The sequence below is a fragment of the Cheilinus undulatus genome, linkage group 11 (genome assembly GCF_018320785.1).
Source record: "Cheilinus undulatus linkage group 11, ASM1832078v1, whole genome shotgun sequence".
NCBI lineage: Eukaryota > Metazoa > Chordata > Actinopteri > Labriformes > Labridae > Cheilinus > Cheilinus undulatus.
In genome coordinates, this window is record NC_054875.1 from 42,127,626 (window position 1) to 42,148,865 (window position 21,240).

The following is a 21,240-nucleotide window of genomic DNA, read 5'->3' on the forward strand; positions in this document are numbered from 1 at the left end:
TGTGTAGACCAAAACATCTGTGCTGCAAAAAATGGTACTTTGACAAAGAAATATTACACCTTCTGTGATGTGATAATTGCAGTAGGACATATTGCAGTTCAATCTAAATTTCGATAAATTTCCCAGCCCAAATTCAGATACATTGCTCAGCTCTGGCTACCTCTGCAGCTCACATCTTATTTTGAAGGTAGGAAGCTGTAAAAAAAAAAAAAAAAAAACCACTCCAGATTTACTTTCTAAAAAGTAAACCAACATTTTGGTTTCATGAATGAATTTTACATAATGAGGGAGAAAAGCTGTTGAAAAGTGGCCTCCCTGGTTAAAACTGCATGAAGCATTTTGGGCTCTTTTCCAGTGTGAACCAGGAAGAAAACTTTTAACAGCTTTTCTCATGTGACATTCCATGAAACAATAACACTGTTTTACTGTTTAGTAAATACACTTCTGGTAATCCATTTTTATGGAAGAGTCCGCATTTTAAAAGGAGGAAGAAGCAGCGCGTCTGTTCTTGTCATTTTGCTGTTGTTTTGATTGAGAGCCCCCTGGTGGCAGAATTTGCATACCGGGAAGTAGAGCTGAACGATTTGCAAAAATAATTTAATTGCGATTACTTTCTCCAGTATTGTGACTGTGATTTGATATTGTGATTATTACTAGGTACTTTATCTTGTGTATTTTTCAACAAATTCAAGCAATAAATCATTCTATATTACAACCTACACTTCGTCAAGCAGCATGTTTTGACTTTCCAGGGAGTGCATCACTAGAAACCCCCATATGGATAGATACATTTTTGACAATGTTGCCTAAAAAACAATGAAATTATTCAAAGGAATTAATCCATAGTAGCAGATTCTGAATAGGAGGGAGCGACAAGCTTTATGCTGTAAAGGAGGAGGCTGGGGTGGAGTAGGCGAAGCTTTGCCAGCAGCTGCGTGATGCGTCAGCATTAATGAAAGGAGGAGATTAGTGTGCGGTATGTCATCTTTAAATGGACAGCCATTTTATATAAAAATTACAGTTGAATGTTTGCAAAATGTGCATAAAACCTCCGCTGCTGCAAAAAATGAATGTATTAAACTGGTATTTTGACATATTTTCAGTTAAAGCAATATTGCAATGTCGCAATTTGTAAATTGCAGTATGCAATATTGCGATTTGATCTCATCTGCGATTCATTTCTCAGCCCTACTTCGTAGTTAAGTTTAAAATGCATGTATTTCTACAGCTGAAACAGATTAAGGTCTGTTTTCATTACAGCTAAAAGACTGGTTAAAGCAGCTGGTTAGTATTTTCTCTATTGCAAAGGTTGAGCGCTACAGAAATGAAACAGAAATGTACTGAATCAGTATGTGCCCTTGTCTTAATGTAATATTAGTCTAAAAACTCCTGTAGTAGTCAGTTGTACATAAAATAAACCCAGACAGCGCCTCATGTTTGAGTATACACATAGACGTGAGCTCAGACAAGCAAGTCCTCTGATCCAAGACAAGTATAAAAGAGTCTTGGCCCTCTGTTCTCTCCATTTCCTGATATCCTGACTCTTTAGCCAGGCGAGTACCAGCACACAACAGAACAAGCAGTCTCTGTTTGTACGAATGTCAAAGCAAAGCCAAGTTCTTTTTGCTTCAGCTCCGAGCCTTTCCCAAAGATTTCACAACAGATTTCTCCTCTCTCGTCTGGGCTGAAGCCTGAACAGAATCAGGCCAACGTTTTTAACACTCTCTGTTTAATTCAGGCATGAAACTCCATATGAATACTCCATGAATTATTGACTCACATTTGACTCTCTGAACATCCATTAGAAATGAGGAGAGACTGAAAGAGAGACGAACAGCTCAGCTGCCAAGTCTTAAAGAATTGAAAAACTGCATTCACATAGAGGACTAGATGGTGTGATTTATAATATGAGGAGAGGAAACGTGTGGATGGAGGAATTTAGGTCATAACCACATATTGTTCCCGGTGAAATGCATGCAGCATCATTAGGATTTCATGATTTTTTTATATTTGCACTCCAGACGACATGAAATCCAGATCATGAAAATGTCCAAAATGTGTCAGTAGAATTCAAAAATCCACTCACTCAACCATGAAGGGTTGTCACAAGATCAGAATTTTAAACTTCAGTATGATGCTTAACAATATGGATGCTTGTTTGGACACAAAAACAGAAGCTTCAGGCTCCCAATGCTGGGAACTTTCTTGTTTTCAATCTTTAAAAATTGCAGGCAAACTTGAGCACAAAGGTTTTGCCAGCATGTCTGTGTAAATTAGATGAAGTGCAGATGCTTGCTTCAAATTTTGAGGCTTTCATTCCTCTCCTAGGCGCCTTTCTTGTGAAATAGATGCTGTTTTTTTTAAAGATCCTGCACTTTCCAAGGCAATTAGTCATCAAATTGCATTGAAAAATAGGGAAAATTTTTGATAATCTCGCAACTAGGATGGAAAAAAACCCCAAAAGAATAGGAAATAAAAATCCAAACAGACAAAGAAAATCCACCTGCATAAATGATTCTCTAAAAATGAGCGGAAAGACAGCAGTCCAATAAAAACAAAGAAACTCCATGAAGAAAACAGAATATGTCTCTGCATTGTGCCGTACATACTGAATGACTGTATTCCCATGTGGTATGCTAACGCTGCCGTCTCTCGTTATATTTGGAAACAGGAAAACAAAGCAAGACGCGGCGGGGAGGCTTTTCTGTCTGCGACTGCTCTCACTCTTCAGCCTGTAACTGAATCCTTTGTTTCACAACATAAATATGGAGGAAAAGGTGTCTTTGAAAGGAGAGCAGAGGCTTCATGGAGAAATTAACACTTTAAACACTCATGTTTGTTTATAAACACTGTTGCTAAATTGTCAAAAAAAATTATATTCAATAAGTTTTAATATTTTCTGATTTATTTTCATTGATTTTATGCTGCTAAACTATTTTGTTTATTAGTATCCTCCAAGTCTATGTGGGTAGGACAGCACTTTGGTTCATGTTATGAAGAAAAACGTGAACCACCACTTCTTTTTCTTTTTTAAGATGAAACTTTGGGCTTTTATATCTTTCTTCGAGTGACAGGTTAACTGAGTTAGAAAGAGAGAGTGGGGAATGTCATGCAGGAAAGGAGACAGATTTGATGTGCTTTTATTTTGAAGGAAATGCCACCATCCTTTAGTTCTGTTACATCTCTAGTCCCATTATAAGCCCAAACTGCCCACTCATTTGTTATTGGGAAATTGGCAAAACTGACACATGATGATGATGAAAGAGGGGGTAAAATTAGTCAGTTTGATCCTTTTTCTTATTTAATATTAGAAGTTTTGGTCCAATCATGCTCAAAACTGCGACATACTCAATTAACTAAACGTGTTGTTGAAAATTGTTTAGAAACTTGGGTCACAATCTTTCGTAAGACAGACTGGTGGTTCATGAGGCTGGACCAGTTGAGAACCACTGGCCTAGTGATTATGTGGACATGTCCCATATGCACTATCCTATAAATGAAAAAATAAAAGCCTAAAAATAAAAAACAGAAAGAAAAAAAAAACACCTCTGAATAAAAACCAGCAGAACACCACTAATTTGAGTGACCTGGATACTAAAACATGTAAGTTAAACACATAACTGGTTGTCTTTTGACTGTCCTGGATAAAATCTAAAAACAACAAAACTTCTTACCTCAACCTGACATCATTCTATCAGGTTTGACAGAGGCACTAAAGAAGTGTTTTTCCTCAGCTTAAGATAATTGCTGGAATGATTTGATGAGATTAGCCATTGCCCAAACATGTCGGTGGAATAAGAGTGAAAGAAGCCACCTTAGAGTCAGTACAGTAGTCCATTGTGATGCTCTTATAGCCGTCTTATAGCCGTCTCATTCCTCTGCTCTGATATCAGGTCACGGATGACGTGCCAGGTATCTCTCACTGTCTGACTCAACCTGTAAGAGATTTCTTACAGGATTGTCTTTGTTTGACCAAATTCCCTCTGTGTTGGGTATGTTAAGGTGTCTATCAGACATGAGAATAAGATGTAATGAGAGTTGACGTTGAATTTAGACAAGACTAGATGTCTCTCCAAACTGAAGGTGCAGGACCTGAAAGGCAGGGACAAGTCTGATTAAAACGACAACAAAAAAATAATACACATGGGGGAAAAAAAAAAAAACATGACTAAATTAATGGAATGTCGCAATGTAACCACAATATTATAATGTTAAGTTTTTTAAGTGATTTAAACCTGATTGTATACTGTGATTTGTAGTTTCTTCTGCTCCGTCTTTCACCACCAACTAAAAATACTCAATCTTTATCCACCAACATCTTTTTCTCTGTTGGCTGAGCCCTTTTTCTATACAAAGCCAATGAAGCTCAGCGTCCCTGGCCCTAATATGCTCTCGCTGCCAGATCTTTTTATTCACAATGTTCTCATTTGAAAACAGCTTAGCTTTTGGAACAACGCCACACTCGTCAGTGTCACCTCTCCCTCACCGACCAAACAAAATCAGAACAGGCAGAACTTTGTTGATGACAAAGAGAGAGGAGAAACTAATCTGGCTCATGACTCAAGTTCAGAATATATCAAAGTCTTGGGGGTCGTAGTGGACGAAAAATGAACATGGAAGTATTATTTATTTTGTAAAAAATATTGTTCATTCATTGATAAATCATTGATGGATCTTTATCCCAAAATATTGACCAACCTGTTAATGGTACTATTTGGTTAGTGCATTACCATAATCATGCATCAACCAACTGGCACCATAGGTGTTCCTGCAAAGGCACAACATCCAGATATTTCACAGTCTGTCTGCCTGATACATTTTGCATTGTTTACCTTTATGTAAAGTAGTCTAGGTTTGCAAAGTTTTCAAAAATCCAGTACTTTTCAATACCAGTCAGACCAACATATGACAAGAAGTGTCACAGATTATTAAAACTAAAATCACATTTGAGCCATTTGTTGTAGCCTCTTACATTTGTTTTCCTCTTGAAGCTAGCCATTGTGCCGTTCCAGTGATGCTATAGATGCCTTCAAATTCCTAACGAAGCTTTTCTAGAAATCCTGGAACTTGGGTGACTTTTCATGTTCTTAAAAAGAGTGAATCCACACTGTTAAATCTGACATTGAACGTCTTTTTAACCATTTTTTATCCATTTGTTGCCTTAGCTGCTATGCTATCCACGATATTGTTTCCCAGAATGCTTTGTCAACCAGTGGCAGGCTGTTCCATTGTCGCATCACGCTGTGTTGAAATGCAAATGTCTAAACACTTACATCTTGAAGGAGATGGCCTGAGTAGGTCATAATGGAGAGAAAAAGACACAGAGAGCCTGTGACGAGTCCCTTTGTGTCACTGCAGACAGGAAATGGTACAAATACAGCAAAGGACAAGGACTTTTTTGTAAATATGTGAATAGCTTGAACACTTCTTGTCACAGAATGATTGTTTTTTCACATTTTGGTCCCCAAGAGATGGGAGAACAAGTTTACACATAACAGTTTTAATTTCCGTTTAATTTTTTTTGTTTTGTCTTAAGAGTCCCATAACTTTTTTAAAATTCAAGTGACATCACTGTAGCGCACATGTTCTTAAAGACCAGGTTGTCCTGATAAAAAGGATGTTTAGAAATTGACTGTGCACCACAGGGTTGATGTTTTACCATTTTCTAAGACAGTAAGTCCAGGTGAGACAAAACGGTAAAAAGGTAGCAAAAGGCTTGAAGGGTTAAGCTTAAACGACATCTGTTTTATAGCATTGTTCCTTAGGAGAGGAATGGATCAATCAAAAACTGGAGGGAAACCCCTTCTTTCTAAACTTGCGAAAATATGTACTTGGGTAGTTTAGAGCATTGGTTCTCAACTGGTGGGTCAGGACCAAAAAGTGGGTCATGGAGCTGTTTTTGTTGGGTCCCTATACATGCCAAGTAAAACAATGTGTCAAAAAACTATGAAGTGCTTTTGAAATCTGTTTCATTTGTTCTGGATTTGTTCTGTCATGTGCTTTTTGCCATCTGAAGTCCAAACCTGCAATACTTCCTTGAAATAAATCTTATTTTTTTTAGATTTTTTTCTGAAATTTTGGGGTTTTCCATCAAGGAGATGGTGACAGGTCCTGTGACTTGACCATTTGGGGAGCAGTGGTTTAGAGTGGTCATCTACAGGGCTGGAGGCGTTATGCTTTCTGGATGTCAGGTGGTACGTCCAAACCCATTCTTGTGAATGCGATATTTCAAAAGTGCTTTGAAGGACTGTCCTCAAACTTTGCACTAACGTCCAGTCTACTCAAGGATGAACTGATTAGATTTTGAAAGCCGTAAGTAAAAGGTCAAGGTCCTTGAGCTTCATGTTCATCCCTTGCTTGTAATCATCATAGGTCAAAGGTGACTGTGGACGCAAATCTTGTGAGCACAAATTTAGAATTTTCCAGGATGCATTGAGGGATTTTTGTCAAACTTGGATTTTTGGGTGCAATTTGTAGTAGTTTCTATAACCTTACAAATTGTGACCTTGTATGATATTGTAGCATCTTAGGAGCTTTATATCGTTAAAGCATTTTATTTTGAAGTGCTTTGTACATTTCTCTCGTGCTATGAATTGCTTTTTTCAGTTTTGTTAAGCATGTCAACTCAAACAAGCAATTTCCTGACCCACAATTGTACTTTGATGGTCCAACATTTGCATACTTCTTGGAGACACAAAGCTGCCAGGCGATAGTTTTAGCTTGTTAAAACAAGAAATTACCCAGTACACATATTTGTTCCCATCGTTTTGATACAGCTACTGAGGTCATTTAACTTTACTAGTACCGCACTGAAGTTTGAAATGTTGGTATTGTTACAACCCTAGAGTAATTCCCTTTTTGCCATTCTAGTTCACACCCCACAAAGACAACCTGCTGTGTATTGTCCAATCAAAGCGGGGTGTCAACTTGCCACAAAGCAGCTCAGGAATGCTCCGGGCTGAACTACCCACAGAGCCGGGAAGTTTCACAGCACTTATCATGCCTCCACTCACAAACATGGAGGTTTGCCTGTTGACTTGTTTACTGCTTTTAAAGATTGTGGTTTACATAGAGCCCGCCTTCACCTCAGTCCTGTCAGCGTGGTGCCCAAACCTAATCTTGCACCCTTGTGTTTATGGCTGCTGAGTCCTTGCATGTTTGTGGAAGTCCTGGCTGGTGAAAGCCTCCACTTCTCACTTAGAGCTCTTTTCTTGGAGCTTGTTAAACTGCAGCCAGGAAAACAGATTGACCACACGTGCCCAAATCAAACCCTGGGGATCTGCAGTGAAACCAAAATGGACTTTGAACATGAAACTTTGCTGTCAAGCAGACTTTATTTACTCAACTGGAAATGTTGGCTCACCTGCTAGTGTGCTACTGGGGAGCTGGATCAGACTGTGTCTGGGGTGATTTTTAATGATTGCATACAATCAGAAAGAGCAGCTCTAAAAATGAAGGAGGAGCAACGGCATTGTCAGCTTTAAAATTATTGGGGTCTTAAAATGATGCTTTTATTGTTTGCAATGTTTTTATAGGAAGCCAAATAACCTACAGAGGTCTCCTTATCTAAAAAACAAACAGACCTAGTGATTAGAAGTTGTTAAGATGCTGTACAGAGCAGTTTTACACAAAAATAAGCTTGTTTTCATGGCTCCTTTATGGTGTTACTAGAGGCTGCTAGCAAAGAGCAACTGATTCATGCTTGTTTTTAGGGCCTCAGCCAGTTTGAGTTGAGGTCCATAGACCTTATACTGGACTAAACCTGAGCTGCGTAGACCATTCACTTACAGAAGGGGGCTTCTGAAGCTAATCTGCATTGGTAGCCATATTGAAAACAGCATCAAGCATCTGTTGAGCCCTCATGCTGCTGTGGGGACGTGGGAATGTGAACGCTTCCTTAAGAGTCTCTTGGCCTGGCCAGATTCTGCTCCTTGCATCTTCGTGAAGTTTTTCATGGTGATGATTTGCCGAAGACTCCTTATGTTACTTGTATACCCCACTCAAGTGCATCCTGCAGTCCTAAAAGGATCCAGACCTCTATGGTTGGGCGTTTTAGCTCAACTGTTGTAGACCTCTACAAAGGGGTGACATCAACCGTGGGAAGGGAAGTGACGAACAGCAGCAGAATTTTATGAGTAAAAATAGAAAATGTACAGAGTGGGATAAATTTAAGTTTAACACCACAAACTCAGGAAAACCCAAAGAGGGTTAGTGTTAGACACCCAAACCCTAAAGGTTAGGGGAGGGGGATCAAATTAAAGATAACACACCACAAACTAGCCCTGTGATTGACTGGTGACCAGTTCAGGGTTTACCCCGCATCTCGCCCAGTGACAGCTGGGATAGGCTCCAGCCTCTGTGACCCCCAACGGGATAAGCGGTATAGAAAATGGATGGATGGACACCACAAACTAAGGAAAAACTCAAAGAGGGTTAGGCACCTGAACCCTAACTGTTAGGGTTAGGCTAAGGGGGAAGGGGGAATGGCATAAAATTAAAAATAAGCTCCTTAAAATAAGGAAAAACTCAAAGAGAGTTAGGGTTAGTCTACTGAACCCTAAAGGTTAGGGGTGGGCTCGGGGGAACAGCATAAAATTAAAGATAACTCCCCACAAACTATGGAAAAACTCAAGGAGGGTTAGGGTTAGGCACCTGAACCCTAAAAGTGAGGGGAGGGGGATCAAATCAAAGATAACACACCACAAACTAGCCCTGTGATTGACTGGCTACTAGTCCAGGTTGTACCCTGGCTCTTGCCCAATGATGGCTGGGATAGGCTCCAGCCTCTGTGACCCCCAACGGGATAAGCGGTATAGAAAATGAATGGATGGATGGATGGATGGATGGATGGATGGATGGATGGATGGACACCACAACCTAAGGAAAACTCAAAGATGGTTAGGGTTAGGCACCTGAACCCTAAAGGTTAGGGTTAGGCTAAGGGGCAATGGCATAAAATTAAAACTAACAGGCCAGAACCTAAGGAAAACCCAAAGAGGGTTAGGGTTAGGCACCTGAACCTGCAAGGTTAGGGTTAGGCTAAGAGGGAACAGCATAAAATAAAAAACAAAAAAATGCCTCAAACTAAGGAAAAACCCAACACGGGTTAGTATGTCACTTTCCACCCCACAGTAGAGGTCGCCCCATTGTAGGGGTCTGCAACAGATGGGTCCAAAATGTCCCTCCATAGAGCTCTGCAGCCAGATGCTTTGGTCTTACCTTGTTAACATCATTCACATTTACAGAGAGCATAGAATAATCACAGCTGATGGCGAGATGCCACATGTTCCACCTGAAAGGGGCCAGTTTGAAAGCACTCTAAAAAAGCAATTAGTTGAAAATCTGTCCAACAAATCGAATCACATCTTCCAGGTAAAACTAAAAGACTCGTTTAACTAAAAAGTAATGGCTTGGTTGGTATGGAGTAAAGTTCAGCTTTGACGTCAAAGAACAGTCTCTTGCTACGGCAGAACCACAGAGCAGCAGACTAACAGGATGTGATGGCCGCTGTGTTTCTCTCCTCTCATGTTTATTTGGGCTGAGTGACTTTATAGAGCAGTAAAATGAAGCTTTAACCCACCATCAAAACAAACACATCCCTCCTTTAAAAGGAAATGGAAGGATTATGCTGAAAAAGTGACCACTTCCATGTCTGCCAAATTTATTTTACTGTCCTGTGACCTCAAAGGCATCTATACTTATTTTTTTTAACAGTTCCAACGCCTACGGTTGCAACTATAGAAAGAGTCTTACTCATCAGCCTTCTGCGGCTGTAATCCCGGAGTTAAAGCACACATAAGCCTTGTTTTAAACAGCCCTGCAAAATCTTCTAATCCCCACTCGCAGTCCTATATCCAATTATTCAGGCAGGATGAGGATGCAAACCCTTTAACCGATCTAGCTGCTCAGTCGTGCTGGTAGCACATGGGCTCTGACTATCTGTCTGAGTGGGTTTGTGCACCATGCATCGCCTCTGCAGTGTCACATTGTACCAAAAACCTCCTCTCCTCCCTCACTTCCTCCCTCCCTCTCTGCCCGAGTGACCTATTTAGCAGCAGCAGCAGCAGCAGCAGCAGTGATCGCAGACGATGTGCTCAGAGGCTGAAACAGAGGAGGAGGGATCCTGAATGTAAAACACCACACCAAAGGCACACTGTTATTGTGTTCAAGCGGGTGTGTTTGACTCAGAGTGACATTCTTCCACCATTCACTCCAACAGGCATTAAGGGCTCATTTGCATCATTTGCATGTGTTGTGTGAGGAAATGCTGTGCTCTGTCGCCCTCTGTTGGCCAGAAATACAACTGAGAAAAGCACACTGATGGTTTCCCTCCAAAAGACTTCACAGATTCTCACATTCTCCATCCCAGTAAAAAGAATTTACAGAAAAAATGCATCACATCTCACACACATCTGGGGAAGGCTACAAAAAAATTCACTTAAGGTTCCCAAGAGCAAACTCCTCCATGATTCTCAAATGGAAGAAGTCTGGCACAACCGGGACTCTTCAAAGAGCTGGTTGCTCAGCCAAACTGATCCATGGGGGCAAGGAGGGTCTTAGTAACAGAAGTGACCTAGAACCCTTTGTTCACTCTGACTGAGCTCCAGAGATCCTGTGTGGAGACGGGACAAAGTTCCAGAAAGACAACCATCACTGAAGCCCTCCACTAATCTGGGCTCCATTGCAGAGTGACGAGACAGAAGTCTCTCCTCAGAGCAAAATGCATGAAAGCCTGCTTGGAGTTTGCAGAAAAGCACCAAAGAAATCTCAGACTGTAAGAAACAAGATTCTCTGGTCTGATATCATGATTGAATAGTTTGGCCTCAATTTTAAACATTATGTCCAGAGGGAGCAAAGCAACGCTCATCACCTGCACAATACCATCCCAACAGTGAAGCATGGTGGCGGCAGCATCATGTGGTGGGGGTGTTTATCAGCAGCAGGGACTGGGAGACTGGTCAAGGTTGGGGGAAAGCTGAATGGAGCAAAGTACAGAGATATCTTCTGTTGCATGTTTCACAGCCCACTTAGCTTTCATTTGGAGTTTTTTGCAAACTCCAAGCGGACTTTCATGTATCGAAGTATCATATTGCATCCCAGCATATCATTATTCATCGTACATCATGTTGTGTCACTTTGTATCACACTGCATTGCTGTTTTGCATTGTTAGATGGCACCACATCCCATTGTATTGTATCATTGTATCATTTAGCACCCCACCATATGTCTAAATCAGGGGTGTCAAACTCAATCACAGGAAGAGCCGGATTCTGAATTAAGGTCTAACCTGAGGGCCAAACAGGGTCCACGTTTGACCAAACTCATTTTTTGCCAGTAATAAGTTATGGGGAAAAATTAGCAATGATGATGAATGATTTTAAGATTTAAAAAGTCCAAGTGATAAGTTCAAAGGCTCAAAATCTAAGACAAAGTCAAACTTATTTGTTCAAAAGGTCAAAACACAAAATTAGATGTTGAAATAATACTTTTAAAAGGCAAAAAATAAAAAAGAAAGTCACAATCATGTTTTTAAGGGAAAAACATGGCTTAAAATGGAGAATGGTGCATTTAAAAGGTCAAAATATGATATAAAGGTTGGAATGATAAATTGAAAAGGTCAAAATGTCGCATAGAAAGTCAAAATAATCAATTGAAAGGTCAAAATGAGAGATAAAGTAAAAATTATAAATAGGAAAAGTGAAGATATTAGATAAAAAGTCAAAATAATCAATTGAAAATGTCAAAATTTGAAATAAAAAGTGAAAATGATAAATTGACAAAGTCAAAATAAGAGATAAAAAGTCAAAATGATAAATTGAAAATGTTAAAATGAGATAAAGTCAAAGTTATATGTTTAAAAGGTCAAAATATAAGACAAAAAGTTAAAAAAAAATCAATTTACAATGGTCAAAATATGAGACAAAAAGTCTAAATAATAGATTGAAGTCATAATTGTGCAATGCAAAATTGAGAATATGAAATGAAAACACAAATGAATTTGTTTTCCCACATTTCTTTTTATCTAGCTTTTTAACTTTTTATTTTTTCACATTTCTATGGCTTAAGGATATTTCATATCAAGGTTATGTTTACATATTTATACTGGAGGAAATCTGTAGACCTCATATTTTAGGTAGTAAGTTTAGTAAGCTTAGGTAAGTTTAAAAGTTTAAATCAAAAAGTTTAAAAGTTAAAGTTTAAATCAAAACTACCCAAAAAACTCCCGCTGAAACTAAAATAAATATAGGTATAAAAATACATTTTTCCCGGACAGTTAAGTCCTGAAGTTTGGTCATGCCTCTGAGCCCAGGTCTATATGTCTATTTCAGTCTTTATGTGTTTTAAAATACAGAATTCAGCATTGCTAATTCTGCTATTCCTCTCTTTCAGATCCTGTTTGATCAGGCTCAGCGCTCTGTGAAGCAGCAGTTGCACAACTTTGTAAAAGAGTGAGTAATCCTGATGCTTTCCTAATGCTTCTTCTGTGCAGAACTTAAGATGTATGAAATATTCAACACGACTGGACAAAAGACAAAGTGCACAACCTTTTAAAGAGAGGACTTACCCTCGTCACCCCTTTAAAAACCTTTTTTGTGTCGATTAAATATTGAACAGAGTACATCCTTTTCACCACACCGATACTTCGTCACGGATGTTGGTGAACAATGTAGATAAAGTAGGTTACCTGTAGCCTCACGTTGACATTTTGGTGCCTCTAAAGCCTTTAATTCTGCTGCTCCTGAGCTGAACTTCACTCAGGTTTCACTTAAACTTTGCTGCTATGTGTTGCTCAGGGATGTTCGGAAGTTCAAGGAGACAAAGAAGCACTTTGACAGGGTGCGAGAGGACATGGAGATCGCACAGGTGAAGAATGCTCAAGCACCAAGGAACAAACCTCATGAGGTGGAAGAGGCTGCCGGCACACTGAGCATCACCCGCAAGTGCTTCAGACATCTCGCTCTGGACTATGTGCTACAGGTGAGTCGGTGCTGATGTGATCTTTGACTCTTAGTAGCCTCGCCCTTACTGTGAGGGGAATCTCTTTGACGTAGCTCTTTTTGCCTGGGGCGCTGTCTGCGTCCGTCCTCCTCCTTCCCTGACAGATACTCTTTTTAGTTCGTATGCAGCACGGGTTTATTTGCCCACAATTGTCTCCTCCTACACATGCCTGCCTGCAGAAACAAAGACACTGATTCAGTGTGATTGCTGTCACGACCGTGCTCTCCTTCTATTCTTGGGTTTGTCGTCCTTTCTCTCTGCTCTCAGACATCCTTTGACTCTTAATTGAAAGTGTCTCAAGGCAGAAAAGGTTAAAGCTGCAGGGGGATTCACTGTATGTACCAGTGACCTCTTAAATGTAGCACAAAATGTCATTTAGGTTTGCATCAGTTAGGATGCACAATGCAGTGGCTTTAAGTGAGGAAATGCTGCAGGGGCCATGTTTGCTCTAGCAGCATGTGTGTTAAGTTTTCCCCTCTTGTGTTGTTCTCTAATAATGAGACACGCTGTGATTTGTGTTTGTGAGCATAAACTCAAATTAAGGTTGATGGTGATGTAGTTAGAAAAGGAAAACATGCCCACTAGAGGGAGCTTTCTCATTAGCCTGCGGGGTTTTAAATGTCAGAACTCCTGACAGCAGCAGGGACATAACATTCAGTCAGCTTTTACTTTGGATTTTATCATTTGACAAATACACTTCTTTAATTCCCTGTTCATATAGAGCAGTGGTTCTCAATGTGGGAGTCGGGAACCCATTGGGGGTCACGAGACACTTAAAAGTGGGCGTCAGATGCCTTAAAAACTTTCCTGCCCAATCTTGTTACTGGTATTTGCCAGTTTTCATCAATTTCTGCACAGTTTGAATCCCTTTTTGCCTCTTTTTCACACAGTTTTGCCACCTTTGACCAATTTTGCGAAATTTGAACCCATTTTCATTACTTTTTCCCACCAATTTTTGCCAATTTTAGAAATTTTTTTCCACTCTAAACCAATTGTTGTCAATTTTAAAACCTTTTCACTATATTTTTCTGCCTTTTTTTGCCAATTCTAAACAATTCTTGTTACTTTCCATCTATTCTTCCTTCAGGTGACCAATTATTTCCACTATTAACTCCTTTTTACCAGTATTTGTGCTCATTTGTGCCCATTTTAACCACATTTTAACCTTATTTCACAATTTGTAATGCCCATTTTTGCACATTTTAAACACTTTCTCACTTTTAAATCCCATTTCACCAAATTTTCTACACGTTTTTTCCACTTTTGCCCACTTCTTAATCCCCTTTAACCACTTTGTGTGCCCGTTTTTTGCCATAATAACCCTGTTTTGCAATTTTTTGCTATTTTGCCACTTTTTTCTTATTTCCAACACTTCTGACATGTTTCTGCTGCTTTTACGCTCCATTTCACACCTATTCCACCTCCTTTTTTGATGTTTTTACCCTTTTTGATTCTGTTTTTAAGAAAAGGCATTTACATTTTTAAGATGGCTATAAACTATGTCACGAAAAAGGTATTTGTTGCTTTAATGAGAGAGGTTATTATTCAGGTTCAATATAAAACATGGATATCACAGCTTAACTTTACAATTGACCATGATTTTGCTGACTCCATGCTGCCCCCAGTTTGGCTGGATCCCAGAAAGCTCTCCCTTTTATCCCCCTCTTATGGGCAGCCTTGTCTGCACATGACTGTTCTTCAATGTGCATGGCTTTGTTCAATCACCTTCATGTACAATGGGGGTCCCTAGTCCCTGGCATCTTTATTTTGGGGGTTCACACTGACTGAAATAAATGTATTTTTAGTCATAACAGTACTCTTTTCTTGTGGCATTCCTACTATCGTCCAGATAGAAAAATGCTGGCTTAGTAATCTGTTTTTCTTTTTGCACAGATCAACGTCCTTCAAGCTAAGAAGAAATTTGAGATTCTGGATGCTGTAAGTGAATGCAAACACAATAATGCATACAAACTACATCTAAGAAAATCTTCAAATATATTTTTTATACAGAAAAGTTATCCTCTTGGTTGTTGCACTGCAGAATAAAAAAAAATCATTGTCTCTGTCCCACTCAGATGCTGTCGTTCATGCACGCCCAGTACTCTCTCTTCCAGCAGGGCTACAACCTACTGGATGAGCTCGACCCCTACATGAAGAAACTGGCTGCTGAGGTGAGCCTCATCTTCATCTTCATCTTCTCTGTGAGCTGAGTTGTGTTATTTCCTCCAGCACTCTGTCTTGGCTGGGATTGTGTTCGTCCTGATGTGAACTATTGACAGCAGCAGTTGTGTAATGCTCCATCTAAATTTAGGTGACTTCTTATCATGTTTGGGTGTCTGCCTGTGATTTGATTCAATTGGATCTGATTTTTTTTTGTGTTTTTACAAAGATAAACCCTTTTTCTCTTCAACCCAGACCATTATTTATCTCACGTGTTGTTTTGGGGTCACTTATGTGTCACAGCCGGCTAACTGCTGTTAAATCAATGCTGCTTTACCAAACACCCTGACCTCACATGTTAGTGGGCTGCTAGTCTGAGTGTTAATGAATGGAAGGCACTGCAGTCTGGCTCTTTGAACCCTTCTTCTCTTTGATAGTGCCTGAAAAGAAGGCATATGTAAGGGGTATTTATGTGCAAAATTAATCCTTTATTTTCTACAAACACTGAGCTTCTTTCTCATTTTTTATCTGTCTGTGCTGGACTTTAGCTGGATCAGCTGGTGATAGACTCGGCCATGGAGAAAAGGGAGATGGAGCACAAACATGCAACCATTCAGCAGAGGGTGAGTTTCTTTTTGTCTTTAAACTGACCATCATAGAAATATACATGGAAAAAACTATAAGGAAGCAAGTTTGCAGAGAGTACAACAAGTTCATAATGATACTTTGAGAGGAATATTGAAGAGACCTTGATGGTGCAGTGCAAGGGGAATTATTCCGACTTAAAAGGTTTGATTTGTATCTTCACTCAGGCGCAGGAATAAGATGACTATAGGAAATATACCTCAGTCAGAGCTGACTATGTGGGACAAGCTATTTTTATTTCTCAGAATGTTTTTTAAACTAATTAGAAAGTTTTTGGTCTTAACTAGTGCTTATTTTTGTCAAGGAGACACGGATAAGATATAAGATCCTATCTTAAATCCACTTTGCTACAGGAGATACCGTTACTCATGCAGTTTCTATAAAAGCTTCCTGAAGGTAACAGTACAAATCTGGGAGGATGAATGCTCCCTTTACAGGAGCTGCTGCAACAGTCACTGTAATTTCTAACAGTAAACTTTGCCAAAATAACAAATCTAATCTTTTACATTCTCAAATTTGTATCTGTGTATTCTTTCACAATTGCAATACATTACAAAATCTTTTTCTTTTAAAAGTATAATTTTAGGTGCATGGTTTAGCCTAGTGTTGCATGATTTGGTTAAAATGTGCAATTGCTGTTATACTAGACAATATTGTAATTTGCAGTTGCAATAATGTTGCATATACATAAATGATAAAAATGAGTCTTCTTGTATGGATATCAAGACAAATACAGAGAATAACCATAGTTTTGAAGGTGTGAGTTTCTCAACTAAAACCATACAAATGTTAAAAAGCTTAAAGTAAGCAAAACTTTAAGTTTTTACAGCCCTGCCTACAAACTAACTTCATATTATTTTTTAAAAGTTGAAGAAAAACTGAAAATAAAGGTACTTCTATAAAGTGCAATAGTAGTACTATTGTAAACTTAAAGACCTTTCTGAATGCATTTTTGTAAACCTTTTACTTGATGCAAAAATGATTTCAGCCTTTTATGCAATTATGTAATTGCACAGCATGACATTGTGATTGAAATTTAAATTATTAAAATATCAGCCAATAATCTCACCTTGTTGTTTAAGCATTTATTGTGCAACATAGTAAGTTTGGTGTCAGGCTCCTCAAACTCCTCACAGATTTTATATACAGAATTTGAGCAGTGATAAGATAACCGCTTAAACCCCCCCAGTCGGAGCCAACAGGTGGGTGCTGGGGTGGAGGTGGGTTGAAGGAGAGAGCACAGTGCTGATCCAGGGCAGAGCAGAGGAAGAGACCAGAAATCTTGCAGCTTAAATAGTCCACTAATTTAGGAGGACGTGAGTCATGTGATTTGATTAAGATGCATGTCAGGTGTGAATGATTGCGCTCGAGATTATTGACAGAACTAACTCGCTGGCTTTGTTTTGTTTTAAATGAATGAATAACTTAGCTACCATCTGCTCTCCTATCTTAATAAAGGTGGAAAACTAAGATTTTTAGAGTATTCAAACTAGGCTTTTCAAATCTTAAGTATGGCATAGCCCCATTTAAAGCCCAAAAATGTTATGGTGCTGAACAAAACCTTCCCAAAACCATTAAATTAAACTTAAAATCAAAATTTTTATTCAGAATAGGAAAAGTTCAATGCAGAAACTCACTTTAGTGCCATTAAGGTTACTAAAGTGTTGTCTGAGTCACCAAATACAATTAGCTAGCCCCTACTATTTATCTTGCCTGATCAGACATCTGCAAATTCATTTCTATTTTCTATCCTGATACTGACTTCTTTAAACAAACGTTGAGACATTGAAATGTTGAAACTCTTTCCTAAAATTATATCAATATCAAGGCACTCATAAACTTTCATAACCAGGAAATGAGGAGCATAGTACAAGGAGTGTCATCATTTAATTCAACACCAGTTAAACCATGACACCAGCTCTGTACATTGGACATAAATCAATGATAAAAAAAGGACATGTGGTTAAATCTTCTGGCTGTGTTTTGCCACTTCTACTTCTCAATCATTTAAAACATGACTTCAAATTTTAGAATGTTGTTTTTGTCTTTTATTTATTTCAAATGACCCCTCATGGTCCACCTGCAGTACTTCCAGGGCCCACTAGGTGGCTGTGGCCCCCACTTTGGGAAGCCCTGCTTTAAATCACCACACGTCTGTTTTCTTCCGCATTTCTGTATCAGTAGTGTGGTGATTTAATTAATCATAATACATGGAATCTTTCCTTCAGGAAACCCTAATTTTTGTAGTTTTAACATCTGAAGAACTTTGATACTGCTTCATTGCTCCTGTGTAACTCCTTCCCGTGAGCAGCCTACTCTTCATCAGCACACAGGCTTTATTTCGATGAGATGATGCCGTTTTTCTTGGCTACACACCTGATTGTATCCAGCATGGTGTGAATGTGTTCATGTGTCACCCCCAGGCTCCAGTTGGCCTCTTATCCCCGTACATCTGCTGTGACTGTGGAGGGATTAGAGCTGAGCAGCTGGGAACTGTTTGATTAATCCCTCTAACAGCGTCCAGGCATCGATTTAAGCATTAAATCAGGTGGAACTAATTGTTTTTAAGACTTATTTATCCCAACTGTTGTCTGCTGATGGTTAGCACATTATCTACTGTAGATATGTGCTGATTTATCATCAGGAGCCTCTTAGCCACTTTAACGCTGACGATGAAGTTTGCTGAGCATTTTCAAGCACGCTAATGTTTGTTTTATCACGCTATCTTTGACCAGGAGGAACTATAGGTAACAAGCATTCTACATTTTGATTGTATTGCCATGAAAGTTTTGAGATTTTGGAGAAACTGAGGGAAATGGTGCTGGAAAGCAGAGGGTTGGCAAATGTTGATGCAAGCACTAGCTCAGTGGACTCTCAAAAAGAGATTTTGCAATGATGCCAGTGTTTCCCACAGAATGACGCTGTACTTGTGAAAATATGAAAAATCTTGCTTGGTAACAATTACTAAAAAATAGAATTACCTAACTTTGTAGCAGATAGACCCTGGCAAAAAGGCTTAAAAATGAGCCTTCATGTTAGAAATTAGATTATTTATGATGGGTGAAGTCAATGGCCAATTTAGTTAATTTGGCTTTATTCCGACTCTATGACTCCATCCTGCACTCAACCAGGTAAAGCTCAAAGGGAACAGTGGAGGAAGTTGAAGAACAAATGTAGATTTAAATATTGATTTGCACTTTTCACTGTTATTTTATTTTTGGCTGTTCTGGGATCCCCCTGCCCTTCCATGAGCATACGTGGAAAGCATCAAGCAGGAACGGCCCATGTTCCTGCCCTTCCTGTTCCTACAAAGAAAGCCTTAGGAAAAAAGAGAAGCACCAAAAACACCCAGAGCAAACCAGGCATCAGTGACAATAGAATGACATTGATTAAGTCAGGAGCAGAATAAAGGAGGAGCTGGGGTGGAGGAGGGTTGTAAAAAGCAGCGTTCAGAAGGAGCAGTAGAAGTAAGCCAGGCTACAGCAGATTAAATAAGGCACTGTGAGTGCAATTAGCCCAGGGTTCTCAACCTTTATAGCTTTTGACCCCCAAAAATAAAGGTGCCAGAGACTGGGGACCCCCACTGTACCTGAAGGTAGTAGACCACAGCCATGCAAAAACAAGATTAGTCATGTGCAGACAAGGCTGTCCAAAAGGGGGGATACAGAGGCCCAGCCATGAAATCGGCAAAACTATGGTCCATTTTAATATTAATCTAGGATAGACACTTTTTTTTAACCTGAATAGTAGCCACTGTTATCAAAGCATTTTTTTATTATTTGTTTGTGCCATAGTATATAGACATCTTAAAAATGTATATCGCTTTTTTTTAAAAATCAGAAAAAATTGGTTAAAAATTACAAAAAATTGTGGAAAGGGGGTGAAATGGGATTTTAAAAGTTGCAGAAATTCAATAAAACTGGCAAAAAAAGGGAAAAAGTGGCATAAAAGGTTAGAGTGGCAAAAAGGGGCATAAAACTGGTAAAAAGGGTTAACGGTGTCAATATTTACTTTAAAGTGGGAGAAATGGATGGAAAAAGTGGTGAAATGGGATTAAAAAGTTGGAAAAATTGGTTTAAACTTGCAAAAATGGGCATGGCAAATAGTGAAATTTAGTTTTATTGACAATAAACACTGTACACTGTACTGTGTGTCAATGACAATAAAGGCTATCTATAAAATGTGGTAGAACAGGTTTAAAAGTGACAAAAATAGAAAAAATGTGCAGAAAAGGTTTTGATTAAGAAGTGGCAGAAATGGCATTAAAGTGGCAAAAATCTATTTAAAAGGGGCAAAAATTGGCCAGAATAAGTGATGAAAACAAGTTAAAATGTGGCAAATTTGGTGTAAAGTGGCAAAAAATGGGTAAAAAGAAACAAAAATGTGCTTAAATTGTGCAAAAATATTCTTAGTTTCTTAAAGACATCTGCAACCCCCTCTCAGTGTCTTATGACCCACAAGGGGGTCCTGACACCAACGTTGAAAACCGCTGGATTAGCCAATAGTGTGCTTAGATAAAACAGCTGGCTGTCAGCTGATGAGGGCTTGCATATCAGCTGATCTCAATTGTGTGGCAGAGCTTGACTTCGTGCTAGTAAAGTTCCTTGACATCAGTTCTCAATTCTTAGCTAGACTTTTCAGGGGAATCCGTGTTTATGTAGTTCTAATGACATAAGCCTTAAAAGTTCACATATGTAGTTATTCAGAAGGACTTTTGTAGAGCAAAAGTGCACAACTGGAGTTTTTCAGCAGGAAAAATATTAAACTAGATTACAAACCACAAGAACTAAGACTGTTTTCTTTCAAACTCACTTTCTATATTTGCATTTGCTGTTTGTTTTGATGCTCTGGTACTCATCCTATTATTGTCATGTATTATATAATGTATTCATAGTGCATCGTCTCTATGAATAAACTGTATATCTACCCTCGCTACCCTTATAATAGAACCCATAAATGTAGGATGCCCTCTCCCTCTCTCCCTCTTTCTTTGGCATCTTGTTGTTCTTTAATAATTCAGAGAGCCCTCTTTTCAGCGGGGCCCTTGTCTGGCTCCTCTGTACCCCGGGATCAGTGACCATCTGTCAGAGTTCTCCGGTCAGCGCTCTCCCTCCAGGCGCTGCTCCAGTCTGTGTGTTTCAGGCACGGCTGGGTCACATGTGTGGCCGGTTATTGATCTGTTTTTGACAGAGCTGTTACACTAAGCTTCATGTATGATGAGATAAATCAACAAAGTCACATGTTAAAGCTGTGTTAACGCTAGCAAGGCGTGAGAAGGTGTTGTAGCCGCAGGTTGGTGATGTTTTTGTTGTTGGAGTGTGATCTGCAGGACGAGTAAACAGGATAATCTGAGGTGCACTGAACCTGAAAAGATTATTGCATTATCCCCACCTAAACTTGTCTAACCCTGCGTTTTCTTCTTCTTTCATGCTCCC

General features: G+C 39.2%; 1 protein-coding gene across 6 annotated transcripts in view; it reads left to right on the forward strand.

The window, feature by feature from the left end:
- Window positions 1–21,240, forward strand: part of LOC121517425 (arf-GAP with coiled-coil, ANK repeat and PH domain-containing protein 3-like) — a 125,120-nt gene that overhangs the window by 65,547 nt on the left and 38,333 nt on the right. For all 6 annotated transcript variants that reach the window (XM_041799166.1, XM_041799167.1, XM_041799169.1 and 3 more), the window contains exons 5-9: window positions 12,392–12,450; window positions 12,796–12,979; window positions 14,894–14,938; window positions 15,076–15,171; window positions 15,709–15,783. In XM_041799166.1, the coding sequence (XP_041655100.1) occupies window positions 12,392–12,450; window positions 12,796–12,979; window positions 14,894–14,938; window positions 15,076–15,171; window positions 15,709–15,783 (459 nt within the window). The remainder of the gene's footprint in view (window positions 1–12,391; window positions 12,451–12,795; window positions 12,980–14,893; window positions 14,939–15,075; window positions 15,172–15,708; window positions 15,784–21,240) is intronic.